The sequence below is a fragment of the Anser brachyrhynchus genome, assembly GCF_964034855.1.
Source record: "Anser brachyrhynchus genome assembly, chromosome: W".
NCBI lineage: Eukaryota > Metazoa > Chordata > Aves > Anseriformes > Anatidae > Anser > Anser brachyrhynchus.
Window position 1 is genome coordinate 15,035,418 of NC_137704.1, and position 20,789 is coordinate 15,056,206.

Genomic DNA, 20,789 nt, shown 5'->3' on the forward strand with positions numbered 1-20,789 from the left:
TATCCCTTGTGAATTTCACACTTACTGTGGCAGGTTATACTTGGCTAAGGGCCAAACTCCCACCCATCTGCTCACTCCCCCTCCTCAGCAGGGCAGGGGTGGAAAATAGGATGAGAAAGCTCATGGGTCAAGATAAAAAGGAGATTGCTTACCAATTACGGTTGCAGGCAAAAGAGGCTTGAGTTAGGGAAAATTGAGTTAGGGGAAATTATTTTATTGCCAATTAAAATAGATTCGAATTGTAAGAAACAAACATTAAAATAACACCTTTCCTTTCCCATGATCAACTTCACTCCAGATTCCTCTACCCTCTCTTCCTCCCCAAAGCAGCACAGGGAAGTGGGGAGGGGCGTTTATAGCCAGTACATAAGGATTGCTCTCTCTGCTATTCCTTCCCCCCATACTTTTCCCCTGCAATGGCATGGGTTCTCTACAGGCCACAGTTCCTGTCAGGAAATATCCGACTGCTCCAGCACGAGTCCTCCACGGACTACAGTGTGGATATCTACTCTGGTGCCATAGAACACCTCCTTCTTTCTGAACTTGGTGTTCCCTTTGCTCTCTCCCTCTCTCTCCCCGCTCCCCACCACCCTCACGTGCTCCCTCTCTCTCCCTCACGCTCTCTCTTGCTCTCTCCCTACACCCCTCCCCCTTCTCTGCCTGTCCAGCCTTTTTTGCGCTTTCTTTTATGTTTTCACAAAGGCGCCACCAACTTTGCTGATTGGCTCAACTTTGGCTTGTGGTGATGTTGCCAAGCCAGCTGGAACCAGTTGCATCTGTCACAGGGCAGCCCCTGACCTCTTCTCACTTGAGGCCACCCCAGTGTTCTAAGAAAATGAATTTCAGAAGTGAATAATGGTTTTTGAAGGAGTACAGAAAGTACTCTAAAACTGCTTCCTCAAGTAATGTGCCTCATATTGAGGAAAAACAATTTATAAAAATTATCTGATCACACAATCCCCCTATCAGTGATATTATTGATAGTCTATAGTATTGAGACAGGGAACAAGATAAAGGATGTTGATTCCTAGGTCTTAGCTAGCACAATTGTATGTTAACGACCCCAAAGATAAGGGAGTAAAAGACTGTGTGCATAGATAATAGAACCAGAAAGTACTGGCTTGACTGCTGAAGTCTGTCAAAGAAAGTAAGGGTCAGGAATTTAGAAGACTCCTGGCCTTCATCAAAAGACCACCAGAGTACGCCTGATGACCACCCAAGGACTCCAGTACGCATGTGAATAGGGGCAGGAACCTATGTTAATGATTCTTTCGGAGAATGAAATGAATATGTATTTGTCCCACTAATATAAGCACACTGCCAGTAACCCTTAGTGTGTGTGTGTTAGGCGGAGCAATCCCCCCCCACACCTGGCACCGTAATAAAGAATACCTGCTTAATAACTTTGGTTACTGAGTTTTCACTGTTTTAGTTTGGCGACCCAGATGGGACCCTCTCTGTTTGGCTGCGGGAGCCGCTGAGATGTAGGACTCTCTAGGCGTGCCCGGGAGATTCTCGGAGGGACTCCTCACCTCAGCTGGCTCACTGGGGGGACAGACAAGGACCATCTTTTGTAAAGGTATTCTTTTTGGAATTTTGTTTGGTTGGTATACTGTTGGTTTGGAAGGTACCCGTAAAGCATAGAAGACGTTCTATGTTGGGTGCTGTACTACTAGTCAGTGGGATGCCATGTGATCTAGTCAGTACTTTGTTTTGTAGACGTTCTACATTTGGTCCCGTACTACTAGCCACTGGGAGTCCATGTGATTTAGTCAGTACTTTGTTTTCGTTTTGGATTTGTTCTGGCACTTTGACTCTGGATGTGTTCTTGACATTGAATAACGGAAAACGCTTAATGGATCACGATTTATACTGGGAAATTTGTTGTAATAAGTGATACTATTTGTAGTAGTGATTGCTGTTTTGTGTTGCTTGAGTGAAAGGTGTAAGGGGCCTCTTTGTGTGATTGCGTGATTGTGCTGTGTGAGTGAGACGCAGCATCGCTGCGAAGTGAGTGCGGAGTCCTGATCCGCGGTTCCGCTATTCCGTGAGGAATATGGCTGGAGATGGAAGAAGTGTAAGAGATTGAGAAAAGACATCATAATGGGAAGAATTTTGAGTACTATTGATAAAAAGACCCCTCTGGGTTGTATCTTGGCCCATTGGAGGGACACTGGTGGACCACCTGGAGGAAATGTTAATTGTAAGACCTTAATTAAGTATTGTAACCAATGGTGGACTTAATAGAGAGAAAAAAAAAATCAGGATCCAGACTGGGGAGACATTGATCTAATGATGGGGGAGATGATTGAGATGATGGAAACAGAAAACCAGCTAATTCTTAAAACAGCCTGAGTTCATGTGCGAGCTCAGATTGCCAATGGGACCGCTCAGGGAACTGTAGATGATTGCATTCCCCTGACCGACCCCCTCTGAGACCCTAATCACCCCGGAAATTATGAACAGTTATGTAAATACCAAAATCTGATTAAATTGGGAATTGAGAACCGGTTCCGAAAGCTATAAATCATTCAAACATATATAGTATCCAACAAGGTCCAAAAGAAACCCCTATGGAATTTTTGGACCAACTTTGAAATGCAATGGAAAAAAAAAAACAATTTGGACCTGGCTTCAGAAGACAAATAGAGGCAATTGGCTAGCCTCTTTCTAGGGCAATCGGCCCCTGATAGCAAGAATTACAGAAATAGCAAGAAATTACAGAAATTGGAGGGACAAGACTTGGGAGACCCAGAAAGGTTATTGAATGCAGCGTGGAAAGCATTTAGGAATAGGGAAGATGCAAAGGACAGAAGTTATCTAAGGTGATAGCCACGACAAACAGTGGCTGCACTAGAACAGAAAGAGAGAAGGAGGGGGGCAAAGGGGGAATTGATAAAGGTAAAGAAAGGACTTTAGGAGGGTTTAGAGGACAGAACCAGTGTGCATACTGCAAGAAGGAAGGACATTGGGAAAAAAAAAAGGAAAAAAAAAAAAGAGGATTGTCTTAGGTTGCAGGATAAACTTGCAACAGTCAGAACAGGAATGATGGAGACCTGGGGCATCTACCCTAGCAGGTCCACTGGTTGAAATAAAGCTAGGGAACGAAGAGAGAGGCTTGGATTTTTTTGTTGCTTATGGGAGCTTCTTTCTCTGTGTTAATTCAAAAATTGATTCTGGAAAAGTGCTGAGTCTATAAATGTAATAGGAGCAACTGGCCAACAGGAAAAGGCATTTTTGCAATGCTTGAAATTTAAATTGGGAAAAATGATTGGAATACATCAATTTTTATACTTACCCAGTTCGCCACGGCCCTTATTGGGAAGGGACTTGCTGGAAAAATTGGATGCAAAAATTTCTTTTGACCAAGGGAAAATGGAAATAAAAGTAACATATTAAACTCTTAAGTCTATCCCTGGTGAGTCCAGAGAAAGCTCCAGACAGGACTCCCTGAATGGATGTAATTATGAACCAAGTGTATCTGGGAGTTTGGGCTACAGGAATACCCGGGGGAGCAAAGAATGTAGTACCTGAAAAAAAATAATTTTGATTTAAAGGAAAATGCTCCCAAGGTATGCCAAAAGCAATACCCACTAAAGGTGGAAGACAGAAGGGGAATGGAAGGAATAATTAATAACTTTCTTAAATATGGACTATTAGTAGAATATGAGTCAGAATATAACACTCCATATAGGCCCGGTTAGAAAGGCAGATGGAACCTATTGTGTAGTCCAGGACTTAAGGGCCATCAATAGGGTCACAAAAGATTTATACCCTGTAGTAGCCAACCCCTATAACCTTTTGACAAAATTAGAAAACAGTCAAGTTTGGTTCACGGTACTAGATTTAAAGGATGCCTTTTCCTGCCTGCCCGTGATGACTGAAAGCCAGAAACTCTTTGCCTTTGAATGGGAAAATCCCAATACATGAAGAAAAACTCAGCTTACTTGGACTGTGTTAGCCTGTGATCTTGAAGCTTGGAAAACCCCTTCAGGAAAAGGGGACACTGCTGTAATACATAGATGATCTGTTGATAGCTACCGAAGAAGAAAAGGAGTGTGTGGAATGGACTATTAGTTTACTAAATTTTTTCGGCACTAATACCGTGAACCCAGCCTCTTTCCTTAGTAACAGAGTTTCCAGATCACCCCTTCATGATTGCATCAAGACCATGGGCACGGTATACTCCAGCTGACCAGACTTAAAGGAAACACCCCTAGAAGACGCAGAGGACTGTTATATAGATGGCAGCAGCTTCGTCTGCCAGGGAATTCACCTCACAGGGTATGCACAGGGTATGTGGTAAGAAACATCAGCCCAAAAGGCTGAAATCATCGCCTTGGTAAGAGCTCTTGAGCTGGCAAAAGAGAAAAGAATTAACATATGGACAGATTTGAAATATGACTTTGGTGTGGTGCTTGCGTGCACACGGGGCAATTTGGAAGGAGAGAGGACTCTTATCATCCTCAATTAAACATGCAGAAGAGATACTGAAGTTACTCCAAGCGGTATACCTGCCTACTGAAGTTGCCATTATGCACTGTAAAGGACATCAAACAGGGGAAACTGATATTGGAAGAAGGAAATAGATTGGCTGATGCAGAAGCCAAAGGGGAGGCAGAACGGGCATCTGAGAGTCAAATTTTGGCACTAGTACCAGGAACAGAAAACCAGGCATTAACAAAAGCCTTAGAAAATGAAGTAGAATATTCTAAGATCGATAAGCAATTAATTGAAGATGTAAATGGAAAATGTTACCTACAGGTTTAGCACAAATAAATGATGGGAGAATTGTGATACCATATTATATTAGATGGAGAACATAATAAAACATGCTGGGGAGCTGAAATTTTATAACAGTTTTTAAGTAGGACATGGATAGGACCTAATTTGTATACCATTGTCAGACAGGTGTCATATGTCTTAAAAATAACCCACAGACAGGAATCAAACCCCAGATGGGAACAATAGGGAAGGGAAATGTTCCTGGGAAACAGTGGCAAATTGATTTTTTCAAACTCCCAAGAAAAGGGAGGTTTAGATGCCTATTGGTACTAACAGACACCTTTTCCAGATGGCCAGAAGCATTCCCGTGTAGAACTAGCAAAGCCAGAGAAGTGTCCAAAGTATTGTTGAATGAAATTATACTGAGATTTGGTGTACCTTCAGTAATGTCATCTGAAAGGGGACCACACTTCACTGCAGAATTGACCCAACAAGTCAGCAAAGTGCTGGGGATTGATTATCAACTATGCACTCTATATAGGCCACAGGTGAGTGGCCAAGTGGAAAAAGAAAAAAAAAAAAGAATCATTTGATAAAACAACAGATTGCTAAAATCTGTCAAGAAACCAATATGTATTGGTATCAGGCGCTACCCATGGCGCACTTCTTAGAATTAGAACTAGGCCTAGGACCAAGGAAAAACTAAGCCCCTTTGAGATACTGTATGGCAGGCCTTACAAATCAATAAGAATGTTTTAGGAACTAGACCTTTTATTAGCCTCCCAAGGGGAAATATGCACTTTAATAAATATTAGTTGCTGTATGTATGTAAATGAGGCAGGACGAATTGAGACTGATCTCAAAAAAGTATTTGGAAAAGACCAAGATCTTACATAAGGTAGTTCAAGATGACACTTCCTGGGGTTTTTGAGAATTATGGAACAAACTGACCTCTTGGTTACCCAACTTTTCTTGGCTTAAGCAATTGTTTATAGGAATATGTATCTTCCTTATACTAGTATTCTTAACCTGTGTATTAGTACAGTGTAGATTTTGGTGCTGTATAAAAGGACTAGGTGATTATGAAACCTGTAAGTGTAACCAAATCGAGCACCATGTAGAAACTGGTAAGAATTTTATGAAAACTTTGAATCAAGGAGTTTTATAAGCAAAATAATTCGCTTAGGATAAAGCAAAGGGGGGACTTGAGACAGGGAACAAGATAAAGGATGTTGATTCCTAGGTCTTAGCTAGCACAATTGTATGTTAACGACCCCAAAGATAAGGGAGTAAAAGACTGTGTGCATAGATAATAGAACCAGAAAGTACTGGCTTGACTGCTGAAGTCTGTCAAAGAAAGTAAGGGTCAGGAATTTAGAAGACTCCTGGCCTTCATCAAAAGACCACCAGAGTACGCCTGATGACCACCCAAGGATTCCAGTACGCATGCAAATAGGGGCGGGAACCTACGTTAATGATTCTTCGGAGACCTGATGAATATGCAAGAGACTTATGGGAAATGAAATGAATATGTATTTGTCCCACTAATATAAGCACACTGCCAGTAACCCTTAGTGTGTGTGTTTGTCCCACTAATATAAGCACACTGCCAGTAACCCTTAGTGTGTGTGTGTTAGGCGGAGCGATCCCCCACACGCCTGGTGCCATAATAAAGAATACCTGCTTAATAACTTCAGTTATTGAGTTTTCACTGTTTTAGTTTGATCACAATTATAATTTGAACCATATTTTAAATAATTTTTCTACTTCGCACCGTGAAAGACAGAAATTGTACTGACCATTGTTACTCTGCCTCATTTGTACTATTTTTGAGATTTCTTTGAACTTTCTATGAAATATCTAGTCCTGCTAATGAAACTTTTTCATGTAACTAGGTTTACTTATCAACTTATTGCCTTCAAGATAAGTAAGAGGATCTGAAACTTACTGCAATTGAAGGGCCATTTAAAATGAGGATGTATCTGATGCATCAAGAACTATTTTTAGAAATTGCTATTATCTGTTTTTCCTGACTGTGTTTTACATACATAGGGAAATTGAAATATTGACTGTCTAGGGAATTCAAATGTTATCTCAGTCTTTAAGAACAAACCTTTGTGGAATTTTAAAGATATTTCCAATAAAACAGAAGGAAAATATTTAGTTGGGTTTTCTGATTATAGCATCTCAAAAGGTTATTGTGCTAGTTTCAGCTGGGATAGAGTTAATTTTCTTCTTAGTAGCTAGTATGGTGCTGTGTTTTGGATTTAGGATGAGAATAATGTTGATAACACAGGGATGTTTTAGTTGTTGCAGAGCAGCACTTACAGTAAGTCAAGGATTTTCAGCTTCTCATACCACCCTGCCAGGGGGGAGGCTGGGGGTGCCCAAAAAGCTGGGAGGGGACAGAACCAGGACAGCTGACCCAAACTAGCCAAACGATATTGCATACCATATGACGTGATGCTGAACAATAAAAACTGGGGGGAGTTGGTTAGGGGAGGACTGCTGTTGCTCAGGGTCTGGCTGGGCATCAGTCAGCTGGTAATGCACAATTGCATTGTGCATCACTTGTTTTGTGTATTCTTTTTGTTGTTGTTGTGTGGGTTTTTTTCTTTTTTTTATTTTATTTCTTATTAAACTGTCATTATCTCAACCCACACGTTTTTGCACTTTACTTTTTGCACTTCTCTTTTCAATTCTTCCCCCCCATCCCACTGTGGGGTACAGGAGGGAGTGTGCAAACAGCTGTGTGATGTTAAGCTGCCTGCCAGGTTAAATCACAAATTATGTACATTTGTATTATTCTGCACGTCAGAAAAAAAAAAAAAACAAAACACCACACATTATTGGAAAAAAAATGGTTTAAGGTTTGCTATTGTCTTATTTGAAAGCATACTGGTAGCTATTATTTGTTATCAGTTAGAAACCTATGTTTTCTTTCTTAGCACATGTTCACGTGCAAGCAAAAGTAGTTTTTCTTTGACAATTTGTTCATTAGAAAATAATTTCTTGCAATATGAGAGACTCCAAATGAGAATGAATATTTGTTCAGTAGTACAACCGTCATGCAAAGAATAACTTGAACTGTGAGTATACCTAACTGCTGCTTGACTTGTAACTGCATTTACAATGCTCTTTGTCTTCTCCAAGGCACTTTAAAAGGTAATTACCAGTTTGAACTTAGTTATGTAATCTTTTTCTATGATATTTTTAAAAAATGCTTAAGCTTTTCACTTAATTGTGCAAACTTAAATGTTATGATTATGCTTTATAGGCATAAAGTAAAATTATGTAGTTAAACACGAACATAAACATGAATTTAAACATAAGCATTATTTTACCTTTTTCAATTTTAACTTTTTAGGTTCAGTAGTAGTTAGTTTTATTCTGTTAGGATGCTTTAAACTGGAATATTTAGGGAAAAAAAAGTAAGATTTGATCAAAAACTAGAATTTGAGCATGTGTTCAAGTTTCTGTGTAAAATTAGAACCAACTTTGCAGGGGAGTGCCTCTTAAGTGGAATAGAAGTTAGCATTTCTATAATAATCAGTTACCTAAGTTAGGAGTATGAACTGCAGGGTGACATCCTTGATAAGGATTAAATCATCACAAAAGTGAAATTTGACAAAAGATAATGTGGAGCTCTGCTAAGATCTTCATGAAGAATGAAAATTTGGAGGTGGGACAAACTGCTGAAGGAATTGTACATCTTATTTTTAATAGAATTATGATTACATATTCAGCATTACTAATTTTATGTACTGTTTTTCATTATTCTTTAAGACTGATTATGAGATTTTACTTGTATGATTGCTATTTGTCTCTTTTGGAACTCTATCATACATTGTTCCTGGAGACGTTTCTCTTTGGTCACTGTCACTAATCTAAGGGTGGATGTTGTTTTCTGCAACTGATTTTTCATTTTTTAGAAGTTGCATGACTAGTATGTTTTCAAGTATATTTTACTGCCATTTAATTAACTAATCCAGAAATTTATTTTGGAATTAGCTAACATTCATGAAAATTTTAATCAGGCAACCTTCAAAATATCATTTTAGGAATTAATATGTGTATCATAACAGGCTAAAATAAATATAATATACGTTTATCACCAATGTACTGTTGTAACGCTCATGTTTTTTAATTGAAACTGTTTTGTTTTGTTTTTTAATCTGAGTAGAATAAAACTTGTGTAATAATGTTTTAGTGGTTTGAAACTGTGAAATAGCTTACATGACTTTATCTGAAAAACTGATATTCACTAGCGGAAATCTTTCCATGCAAGTTGCATTAAAAAACTGAGGAAATGCAAAAAGTATATTTAATCTGTTTTCTGCTTTAAGGGGTATCTATGTTATTGCTTTTACCTTTGCATATAATTTTTCTTGTGTTGTACTAAAAAGGAATGTTAGAAGAATATTGTCACTACAGTGTGTCTTTAAAAACACTCGAAGTCAAAGATACCTGCAAGTGCAGAGGGAAGTGAAATTTCTTTCAGGTGACAACACAGGTTAGGGAAAACAAATGCCTTGAATAATTTTAATCAACCACCACTAAAGTTTCCACTGACTTCTTCCTCCTGTGGTAAGGGAATTATGTTTACTGTTCCGCAGAGAGCAACAAAGCAGCAAAGCTATAGTACTGTCAGGTAACGCTGTTCTTTGAGACCTGATTTAGGGTTTTAACAAATGAGTTTATGTTCATTGTTGCACTAGGTAAAATAGTTCTTTTGGCTTAAGCAAGCTAGGTTTGGAAACTACTATTATGAAAGCAACCTTACACAAAATGTTGAAAGTGTTTTGCTACTTCTCAATGTTTTTTTTTCTTTTTTCCAGTATAATAGAATATGCTTTATACCCTAATTTGAATAATGTGCACTAAACTGTATGTATTAGAATTTATTGCATCTTTATAATTTTAATTTAATTAATATATAATAATATATTGCCTTCTTAAAGCATACAGCTCTTGCCAGAGTAGAACTTTGAGTATGTACTTGTTTAATACTATGTTTGTATCTGTGTACAGAAAGCATAGAAACAATGTGGGACCAAGCAAACCTATTTCTCAGCCACGAAGAAACATTGTAGGCTGCAGAATACAGCATGGCTGGAAAGAAGGGAGTGGACCTGTAACACAATGGAAGGGCACAGTTCTTGATCAAGTTCCTGTAAATCCCTCTCTCTATCTTATAAAGTATGATGGATTTGATTGTGTGTATGGACTAGAACTGCACAAAGATGAAAGAGTTTCAGCACTTGAAGTCCTTCCAGACAGAGTTGGTAAGAGGTTATTCCTATATATGCATATGTTGTCATTTAATATTAAATGTTCTCCACCAATCTCTCCTGACTTTCCCCCAAGATAACATCAGAACATTTAAATTTTATTAAATCACTTTTTGTCACTTTGCAGATAATCCAAATTTTCACAAAGTTCAAGTTTACCCTAGTAATTACTTGTTTATGAAAGGAGTAAGATCTTGTTTTTCCTGATTGCAAAGAGATCAGTAGTAGTCTCTAGAATGAGGTTGGGGGGACTAAACCCAACACTTTCATTAATAATTTCATAGAGCTGCTCTGTGATTAGCCTCTCTTCCTCCTCTACCCTCCCCCCACAATACAAATATTGAAAACACAGACATTATTTATTGCTATGGCATATATTGGTCTCCCTTTATCTTGCATTATAACAGTTTGTTTAATCTGGACCGGGAGGTGTACAGTGATGGAAAATATTAATGAGTGTTAACATGTTAAAATAATTCCTAAAGTTCTGCAGATTTTTAATCTTCAACTATCTGGAATAGACAGTATTTGATTTATATGTGAATTGACTAACTTTCAAACAAATTTATTCATGAATCTGGATAAAGATTATTTTTGACAAAGACTTACGTCTGTATTTTTTTAATGGATTTATGAACTTATGTCATTTCAGCTTCATCTCGAATTAGCGATGCCCACCTGGCAGACACAATGATTGGCAAAGCTGTGGAACATATGTTTGAGACAGAGGATGGCTCAAAAGATGAATGGAGGGGGATGGTCTTGGCTCGAGCTCCTATTATGAACACATGGTTTTATATTACCTATGAGAAAGATCCTGTCTTGTACATGTACCAGCTCTTAGATGATTATAAAGAAGGTGACCTTCGCATTATGCCTGATTCTAGTGAGTAGGCCAGTTACTTTTTTCTTCTAGGAAGCGGCATCTCTCTTTGTATTACTGTTTGGCTTATGGTTTATTTATGGAAAAGAGAGATGACAAACAAGGGTCTTGTTTGTTACTCCCTTTTATGTTTTCTTAAAAGTATCAAAACTATAGCACAACAGAAAATACACATATTAACTCTTGAAATATTTCACTTGAATCAGTGGTGAAGTATGCAATAAATACAGGAAAATACTGTTCTGTAGTCATGCCTAATTCTGATGGATGTACATACTTCTGTGGAAGAGAGAACGCTTGAAGTTTTTTTTTTTAACTGGAAACTGACAAACTAGAAGCCTTCCACTGTTGTTTTCTTACAGAAGTGTCACAGCTCCTTGACAGGCTCTGGATTTGCATTTCTAAAGCAGTTCTTCTAAGAATAATGTTTTGGGGATAACTAAAATAGGCAGATTAATTTAGTTTGAGTAGGCATCTTCAGTTTGAAAAGTTGTTGAGTAGTTCTTTCGAGGAAAGAAGCACTAGTCTTTTGAAAACTCATTTTCTCTCATGTTTAAACGCAGTAACAGGAAAAATGTTTCAATAGGTTAGGAGGGATATTTTTTCTTCCATTCTTGAAGTGAAAGTTATTGGTGTTTTTCCTATTAATATAGAAGCATTTTCACATAATTAATATTGTTCAAGAGATTTGGATAGCCAGTGTATATACATTAAAAAAAAAATTGTCAAAAATATTGTACTCTCCCTGCACCTAAAAAGCACTTCTGACAGAGAGGCAATTTTAGCTTTAAAGTGAATTAATAATTAGATGATTAGTGTTTGGCTATGCAATGCACTACATAAATACTAGTTAAAACTCATTCATTGAGGTTTGAGACTGTCTTCCTTCAGATCTAGCACTGATGATAAATAGTCTTATGGCTGAGTGAACAGGTGGCACTTACTTGCATAGCCTCTGTAGTAATCTTACTTTTTTAGATATTTTTTTCCAGTCTACCAAAAAATGATATATCTGTGGCTTGAAAAGAGTGTATATGTATTTTGTATATGCTCACATTTAAACTGGATGGTGGGATGTCTTAAATTATCCTCATGAACATTTTGATCTCTTACAACTGAAGTCTTATGTGTTCGGAATAGTTTGTTGTGTTTTCCATAAAAGTTCTGATTAATTTGCCTTTACAGTACTGATTACTATATTAGAAAAGTAGGTGTCTAACATAAATTCTTATGAATTTAATGAATTAGAAAACAAAATTACCTTTTAAGCTATAAGAACAGCAAACAACATTAATAGCAAAAGCAGTACAAAAATCTATGATATTACTTAGAGATCATGCTCAAAAGTTTAAGAAGGATAGTAACAGCAAGTTATGCAAGTATTTATTTTTGCTACATTACCATATATTAATTGGGGAAGGATGAAACTCTTCCTCACTAATATCAGGTTTTGTATACCCATTTTGTATACAACATTCTAAATTTCCACCTTCAAAAAATATTTACTCTTCCTAATGCAAAGTTCTCATTGTTAGTGAGGCTCGGTGTATTTTCTTCTCAGAAGCTGACGTTGAAAGAATAAAAGAAAAAGTGAAAATTATCATGCAGTTTTATTAGAAACAGATAGAAAAGCTATCTTGCTTGAGTTAGAATTTCTGATGGTAGGAAAACAAACATATGGATTCAATTAGTATTGAATGGGGAACGGATAATGAGAGTTCATGTGAAGGGAATGAAAGAAGGTAACTACATAATAAACATGGGGTTTTTCTTTTTCTTTTGAGGGTTTGTAGTGAGCAAGCTACAACCCTCATCATATCAGAGCAACAACTACAACCTAACACTGTACTACCATCTTACAGGTGATTATACATAGTTATAAAAAGATGCATTCTGTCCAGTATTTCATCATGGGCAACCAAAGGCAGGCTATTGTCTTTCAGTTCACAGCTTCTCAATCTAGTACTTAAGCACTAAATACCTGAGTCATAAATTTTCCTTGTGTTTTGAACAGTGAGCAAATTTGCAACACAAAAATAACATATCTGTTGCTTGAAAAAAGTGAGCCACAAATGGAAAAAAGTTTCTTTAGGAATAAGATGGTCACAAATAAAGCAAGGTCTTTCAAAGCAGGCATCTCCAAGTAATGTGTTCTCTGTGCAAAACCTTAACAAGGATTGTAAGGTATTTCTGCTTTTAATAGTTCTACTTTGCTTTCTTATAAGGGAATAAAATAAGGGAAAAGGCCTATATGCTTTCCACATTTAAGAATTGTTTTTCATGTGTTCTTTTTTCCCTTCATGCTCATCATGAGGTTATCTACTATTTACTTCTGTTTCCAAGACACTCCAAAGTATGAACTCCCTTCCCTGAATCTGGATCTTTTTCAGATAATGTGAATTGTCCTTAAAGATACTTCTGGCTAGATTTTGCTAGAAATAATATAGTTAGACTTAAGCAACAGCATCCATTTCAGTGTGAAATCAAAAGCCCCTTTTAACAGCCTTATTGATTAAGGAGTTTACACTTAACTTAGAAGATGTGGTTTTGTTGCACTGGCATGCTTGCATTGGCATTTTGAATAAAGCATGTGAAGAGAGGGACGCCTAGCATGCCTGCCTTTTTGTTAGAGACTCAGTGCCTTGTTCTGTTGGGGGTTTAAATTTAATTATCTACAAATATATTCTGTAACTAGTGTGTAAACCTTCATGCCAAAAAAATTACTTTTCTAACCAATTGAAGTGCTGTTTTTGACTTCATAAAATTGAAGATAGCATTACCTTAAAGAAAAAATAATAATTCTGTGACTGTACTTTCTAGAAGCATGACAATAGTTAGGTGTTTGTCTGAACAACTCGTTTTAGACGTACTCTGCATTTTAAACTTGTGATTATTTAAAAAGAAGACTTCTTAAAGAAGACTGCAGTTTTCTCTATTGAAAATAAATCTATAAATGTCTACCAAAGTATGCTGTATTTTTGTGTTACAGATGATTCACCTCCTGCAGAACGGGAACCAGGTGAAGTTGTGGACAGCCTGGTAGGCAAACAAGTGGAATATGCCAAAGAAGATGGATCAAAACGGACTGGCATGGTCATTCATCAAGTTGAAGCCAAACCATCTGTCTATTTCATCAAGTTTGATGATGATTTCCATATTTATGTCTATGATTTGGTGAAGACATCCTAGACATCAACATGAACTTTTGCCAATTTTGTGGAACTATTAAATGTAAAATTTGTAGACACAAAGACTTGACTGCTTTTCAGTTAAATGAAAGCTTAAATGTCCCTGTGAAGCCACAGTCTCTGTCATCAAAGCTGTTGTGTTCTGAATGATACAAACATTTATGTGAACGTGATCCGTTTTGCATAAGAGAACTCCTTTTCTTGAAGGAAGTCAATATATTTGGGTGGGAGGGAGTTAAAAGCAAAGAACAGCTGCAAAATCAAGCTGTATAAAGTCAATCTAGTATTGTAATCTATTTTTTTCATAGATTTTAACTTTCTTCAACGTTGCACTCACCTGTTCAACTGCCACATGGAAGTAGTTTGCTATTTTTGATATACCTTCTTTTGTAACATTAAATTTAATTTCTTGGCTACTGGCAGTCCTTTGTTTTCCGGGTTGATACAGAAGTGACTTTCCTGAAAGGTTTGAATGCTTTGTGCAGCGGTAAGGAGTGCCTAACACAAGTAACATCAATCTACTGTGTTTCTACACTTTACTTCACATTAAGGTTTTTAAGAATTTGTGGTACATGGAAATACTTGTGCATTTTTAGTAGTCACAGGGCAGTTGAATATCAATTGTTTGACTTAAGCACCTTTTAGTGTAAACGCTTTAAAGTATAAAAACATATTTAATCTGTATAACCAGTTAATTAGAAAATGCAGGTTAATGTCCCAGTTTTTACAAGTTGTAGGAACCAGTAAAATAGACACAAAAAAAGCTGCCTTCAATCCTAAATGTTGTACTTCGTTTTGTTAAACACGTTTCTTAGCAAAACCCAAGTGTTTGGTGCCACAAGTTTAATAGTATATATACTACTTAAGAAGACTTTAGACTATGCATTGGCAATCAGTAGTCTCTCATTTAATATCAGAACCTAGCAAACTGGATATTTGTGTGTGGATTTAGAAGCCTAAGAGTAGTTAATCTTTAACATGGTAAATACAATCTTGGGGGTGGGGCCCTTTTACATTGAAGACCTCCTTTAGAGAAGAAGTGTTTGTTGCCTTCTGCTCAGTCTTCTGTATTTCTTTCCTTTCCTTTGCTTTTTTTTTTCAGTTTTCTTTTGTTCTTAACCATCTTGGTTCAAGAAGGCACGTTCCCCATTTATTGCTTTTTCTGGCCTTTCCATGTAAGAAGTGACCAGACAAATCTACAGCTTAAACCCATTGTTGCCTTTGGTGGTGTACTTGCTTAGAGGTATGCTATTAACATGAATTTCATTCTATGAACACTAGAATTCTGCATGCCAGTGGTGTACTATCTAATGGAAGCTATAGGCAGTCTCAGTGGTTCAGTCATCTGCATTAGATTGTGGATGTAAATAGCAGCCCACAACAGACAAATCATTCCACAGTTTTAATCTTGCAAGTTGGTTCTAAATCAAGGTTATGTTGTTGTTGTTGAAGTGTAGCAGCTTTTAAAAGCTACAGAGCTGCAACAAGGATAAGCACAGCAGCAAAATTATCATGCTTACATTAAAGCAGAGCTCTACAAGGTTCAAAGTACAGCTTTACAGAAATACAGTACGTGAGGACAGTCGACACTGTTGATGGAAAGAAGGAATACATAGATATCCAACCTTATGCAGTCAGTGGAAGGATGCAGGAGAGGTGCTGTTAATCAGAGATCTGACCTTTATTGTGGGTATCCTTGATATCAAGAACTAAGTGGTTTAAGACCCCTTCTGTCCTTTTCTTTGCCTGATTTCATATTTTAGCCTTAAGACCCATGCCTCATTATGCTGTTTAATGGTAATACCATATAAATATACCTTAATCCTTTGTCCCTTGCTACTATATTGCATTCTGTCCAGTATTTCATCATGGGCAACCAAAGGCAGACTATTGTCTTTCAGTTCACAGCTTCTCAATCTAGTACTTAAGCGCTAAGTACCTGAGTCATAAATTTTCCTTGTGTTTTGAACAGTGAGCAGATTTGCAACACAGTGCTTTCATCCTGCAGATCTGTTATGTGCTTTCTATTGACTCTTACGAGTCCTGCATGTAAATCTTAAAGCTGAGCCTGGCTCCGTGAGCCCCAGTTGATATTTGTGGCACAAGAATGAGTGAGTGTATTGATTACAAACAAGATACATGAATAACTTAGTACAATGAATTTTGGGCTATACTTCTAAGGAATACAAGGTTTGTTTTGAAATAGCTGAGGTTTACTGGAACACTTTTAGCATTAAGCTTACATGTGTGGGTTTTATGCAAGACACTAATACAACACGTATTTTGCTAATTAGAATATAATCTCTAAACTGTCAAATTTATGGCAGTTTTTAGATGTCATTGCTCTCTGTTGCATGATTTTTTCTTTTAATCTTTTTTCTTAATTTTGTTATTGTTGTTAGGTTGTGGTTTTTTGTTGTTTTGTTTATTTTCTATAGCTTAAACCACCTTTTTGTGGCTTGAGACTAATTCCACTCCCTGCCATCTGCTTTGGGCTTTGTTTTAGGCTCATGTTTCAGATCTGCATGCAGTGCTTTCATTAACCTGGTAACTATATGTTGGTCCCTTGTTCTAGGGGTGCAACATTACTTTCCAAATTTATCATAGGGCTTGTGATGGCACAAAACATGGATCTTTGTATAAAAGTTATTGGCCTCTCTCATTTACCTGCTGTAGTATTATGTATTGTGTGTGTGTGTGATGTCAAGCTGCCAATTAAAACTTTTAAAAAGGGAAAAAAAAAATTAAAACCAGGCCATCTTTTTTTTTTTTTTTTTTGCATGCTTAGAATGTTAGAACGTTCAATGTAACAAACTGAATTTGCATGTTATAATGTTTAGGTTTGGGTTTTGTTCTTTTTTTTGTGTGTTCAGTTTTTTGTGAATTTGCTTATTGTGCTGTTTTAATGGTTGTTAGTAGGATTAAATGTGCTGGTGAGGCGAGCATGGTGCCAACAGAAGGTAATTTTCCAGTTGTATGTGTCATACAGCATTTGAAGGGACCATGTATTCTGTTCAAGAACAAATAAAATCACAATTGATTAGTAAAACACTACATTTTTTCTTTTGAATGCCAAACCCTAAAATAAGTTGGACTACATGAAGACTAAAATACTTTGGGGAAAATCCTATTTATTGTAATAGGCATAAGCCTTCTTTAAATGAATTATTTAAAAAGGGAGGCTTTATCTTCAGACAGAATATATTACAGATGATTCAGGGAAAAATTATGGTAAAAGCAGTTTTGGGTTCCTTAAAAATGCTGTGCTGTTTGTATTTTACATCTTTCATTAGTGCAATTTGGATGTTTCTTGGTATGTGTATAGTTCAGAGGTCTTTGTATTCACATTTTGAAATTAGGTAATGACTTCATCTTTAGAGCTCGGTTTCATTATTTTTATTTTATTTTGAACAATGTAGTCAGTTCCCTGTTTTCTGCATTTAGAAGTATGAACACTTTTAAATCTGTTAATTCTGTAAGTAATTTTTATAATTATGATGTAACTCTATCCTTAAAACGTTTAAAATAAATCCTTTATGTGCAACTCATGACTGTAAATTTTGTTCTCATGAGCAAAATGTAGTGATGTGACTTCAGACTGTGAAAAAGCAGTTTCTTCATTATTTTTTTTTAAATTTAATTAAAGACAACTTAGTATTTATTGTTGAGCCATGTATGCTGGTATAACACTTTCCCCTATGAAATAAGTTTGCTTGCTTAGCCATTTTTTTTTTTTTGTCAAGTAAGTAGGAACATTGATAAGATGAATTCAACTGAGGTAAAGCATAATGTTTAAACTGTATTTCACCAAAGGCAGAAAGATTCCTCTTCAGGTGGTTATGTAAGTCTGTGAGGGAGCCTCTATTTCCAGAACGTAGTATAGCTCAAACTGTTAGCAGTACTTCAGCAGTGGGGTACAGTAGAAGTGTTTGTCAGTGTTTAACTGATACTGTTACCATAAAAGTAAGTCAAAGAAACTCTCTAAGACTCAATTTGGAGTTTTAAAATGCAGGCATTCTTTAATTGCGGTGCTGGAAGCACAGGGGATCACTCCACTTAGTGTGCATGCCAAATTGTTCAAGCTACAGGGGTTATATACAGTCAAAACATACATATTCATTGGATTTCCAATAAATAGTTAACATATTCATGCTATTTACTGGAATTCATTGAAATATGTAAATGTCTCTGACATACATGTCTCATTCCACTGGTGGTCTTTTGGGGGGTCTCTGGTGGTTGTCAGTAGTCTTCCTCACTATGTTCGCTGGGTTCACAAGAACCCAGTTCTTGCACGTGCTCAGATCATCAGATTATTTCTTATCTTGTTTAAATTTAGGCATGCATAATAAGCTAAGTCATTTATGTATCCAAGGACCTATGTATACCATGAGTTCCTCACCTATTCTTTTCAGACACATCCTCCAGGCCTGGGTTACCTGGCTCCATTCCCCGTACTGATACAATTATGTATGGTCTTACAGATAAGGCTGACTAATTAGTGAGTAAGGTAGCATCAGACATACAAAGTTTCTAGTCTTCCTTCTATCTAACTAAACATAGAAGAGGTTTGGGCTGTCTGTTCATAAAACATTTCAGATTTGGTTCTATTATTCTACCATGGAGAGAACCGTATGTCCTTCTGACTTGGTATCAATTTCTTTTCTTTTGAGGCTTTGTAGTGAGCAAACTACAACCCTCATCATATTAGAGCAACAACTACAACCTAACACTGTACCATCTTACAGGTGTTTATACACACAGTTATAGAAAGGTGATCAAAATAATTCTTGTATTCAAGACTAATGTCCTTTCTAGTAGATTAACTTTGAACAGCAGATGCAGATACATTGTACCAATACATATACATAAATTAAAAGAATCATTAGCATAATTATTACAACTAAAATTTTCTTCACCCATAATTTTAAATCAGGAAACCAGGATGTCATCCAATTCCATATTTTAAAAATTCCAAATGATGTGTCATTCTGTTGAACCTCATGTAAGATTTTGGTCTGCTTCCAAATTTCATTCAAGTCTTGTCATAATTTTTCCTGTCTGATCCACATACACACGCCTACTTGTATTAAGGACTGTACACACGCCTCCCTTGTGAGGCTAAAAGCATATCCATAGCCACTCTGTCCTGTAATGAAATTTCTGCTAATCTCTCATTATAAAGCCAATATTGCATCTGTGGTCTGATTCACAATTTTTCTATTATAAATGTTTACAATAGCCTTCTCTAATTCACTAACACCTATTATCCCTTTTTTTTGTCTCCCCATAAATGTTCTGAGCCAAAATTTTTGATCCTCGATATGGTTATATTAGGTACTACTACTCCCAAGGTACAAATTCCCAACCAATTATAGGGCAATGCTTTCCTAGATGTCTTTCCACAGATCTAGAACCACCCCTTTCCTCTGGGAACAGGCCATGAGGATAGCTTCCCATGTACTATGGGAATAGAGGTTTCTATAGTCCAATTACAGTTGGTCATATTTCCTATAAATATATTTTCCCATTTGCAGTCGAACTTATCAGTTCCTTTAGGAGGGTTACATCTTTGAAAACATGTCCAATAAAGTTCCTGAGAATCTATATTGTATATTTCCCATTCCTAAGTCTCTACTTCAATGGATACATTAAGGGGGGGGGGGGTCCCGGTCCATAACTTCCTCCAACTCACATTAGCAGAAATTGGGATACCAACCAAGGGTCCCTCCCCCCCTCTTTTTGGCATGTTAAGGGAAGTGTGCACAGACCCAACAAGCAGTTTGATTTGCTATTTTCATAGTCCCTTCTATCAGCTCAAAATGAGTATTTTGGTCCCATGAGTTTGCTGATTCAATTAATATGCTTATTGTACTTATCCCCACTGCATACATTCAAACCATGTCCATGAGATTGTTACTGTAAAAGTCGGTCAAAGAAATTCTCTAAGACTCAATTTGGAGTTTTAGAAAGCAGGCATTCTTTAATTGTGGCGCTGGATGCACAGGGGATCGCTCCATCTAGTGTGTGCCGAATTGTCCAGGCTACAGGGGTCATATACAATCAAAACATATATATTTGTTCGCTTTCCAAAAAAAAACAACCAACATATTCATACTATTTCCCAGACCTTGTTAAAGTAAGTGTGCACAATTGTTTCTACTGATGGTCTTTCAGGTTCTTCCGATGTTTGTGGATAGGTCAATAGTCAATTTAGGCATGCATACTAAGCTAAGTCATTTACACAACATATGCATACCATGAGTTTACATTTACACATACAAAGTTTGTAAACTTCCTTCTATCTAACTAAACATAGTATTTGTCTCTATTATTCTATCAGAGAGAGATCCATATGTCTTTCTGACTCGGTATCAAGATTCTGTTCTATGGATTTTTCTCATTATTGTCTTAAGCGGTGCGGTTGCTTCTATCTACCATGATGCTGACGTCGCCTTAATCTGAGAATAATGCATCCAAGGTCCTTTTCCTGCTAATGTAACTGCAGTATATGCGGTCAACAAGAATTGAAACAGTCCCTTCCACTTTTCTTCAGAAGTCCAGGATTTGACAACTCCAGGCTGGAATGGGTGTGCTGGGGAATCAAGACCTAAAGATTTATTCAACATTACATATTCATTCAATTCTTGCAAAACTCTCCCAAGAACAATTAGTTAATTTCTCATATCATTTTCCCCTTGC

General features: G+C 36.9%; 1 protein-coding gene across 10 annotated transcripts in view; it reads left to right on the forward strand.

Moving 5' to 3' along the window:
- Nucleotides 1-17,631, forward strand: part of LOC308184791 (spindlin-Z) — a 57,145-nt gene extending 39,514 nt beyond the window's left edge. For 9 of the 10 annotated variants that reach the window (XM_080572349.1, XM_080572350.1, XM_080572348.1 and 6 more), the window contains 3 exons: nucleotides 9,757-10,010; nucleotides 10,669-10,902; nucleotides 13,889-17,631. In XM_080572349.1, coding sequence (XP_080428475.1) covers nucleotides 9,757-10,010; nucleotides 10,669-10,902; nucleotides 13,889-14,088 — 688 coding nt within the window. In that variant the 3' untranslated portion in view covers nucleotides 14,089-17,631. Of the gene's footprint in view, nucleotides 1-8,036; nucleotides 9,377-9,756; nucleotides 10,011-10,668; nucleotides 10,903-13,888 lie in introns of those variants that run through there. The other variant, XM_080572357.1, reaches the window with a different exon arrangement.
- Nucleotides 17,632-20,789: the final 3,158 nt, after the last annotated feature.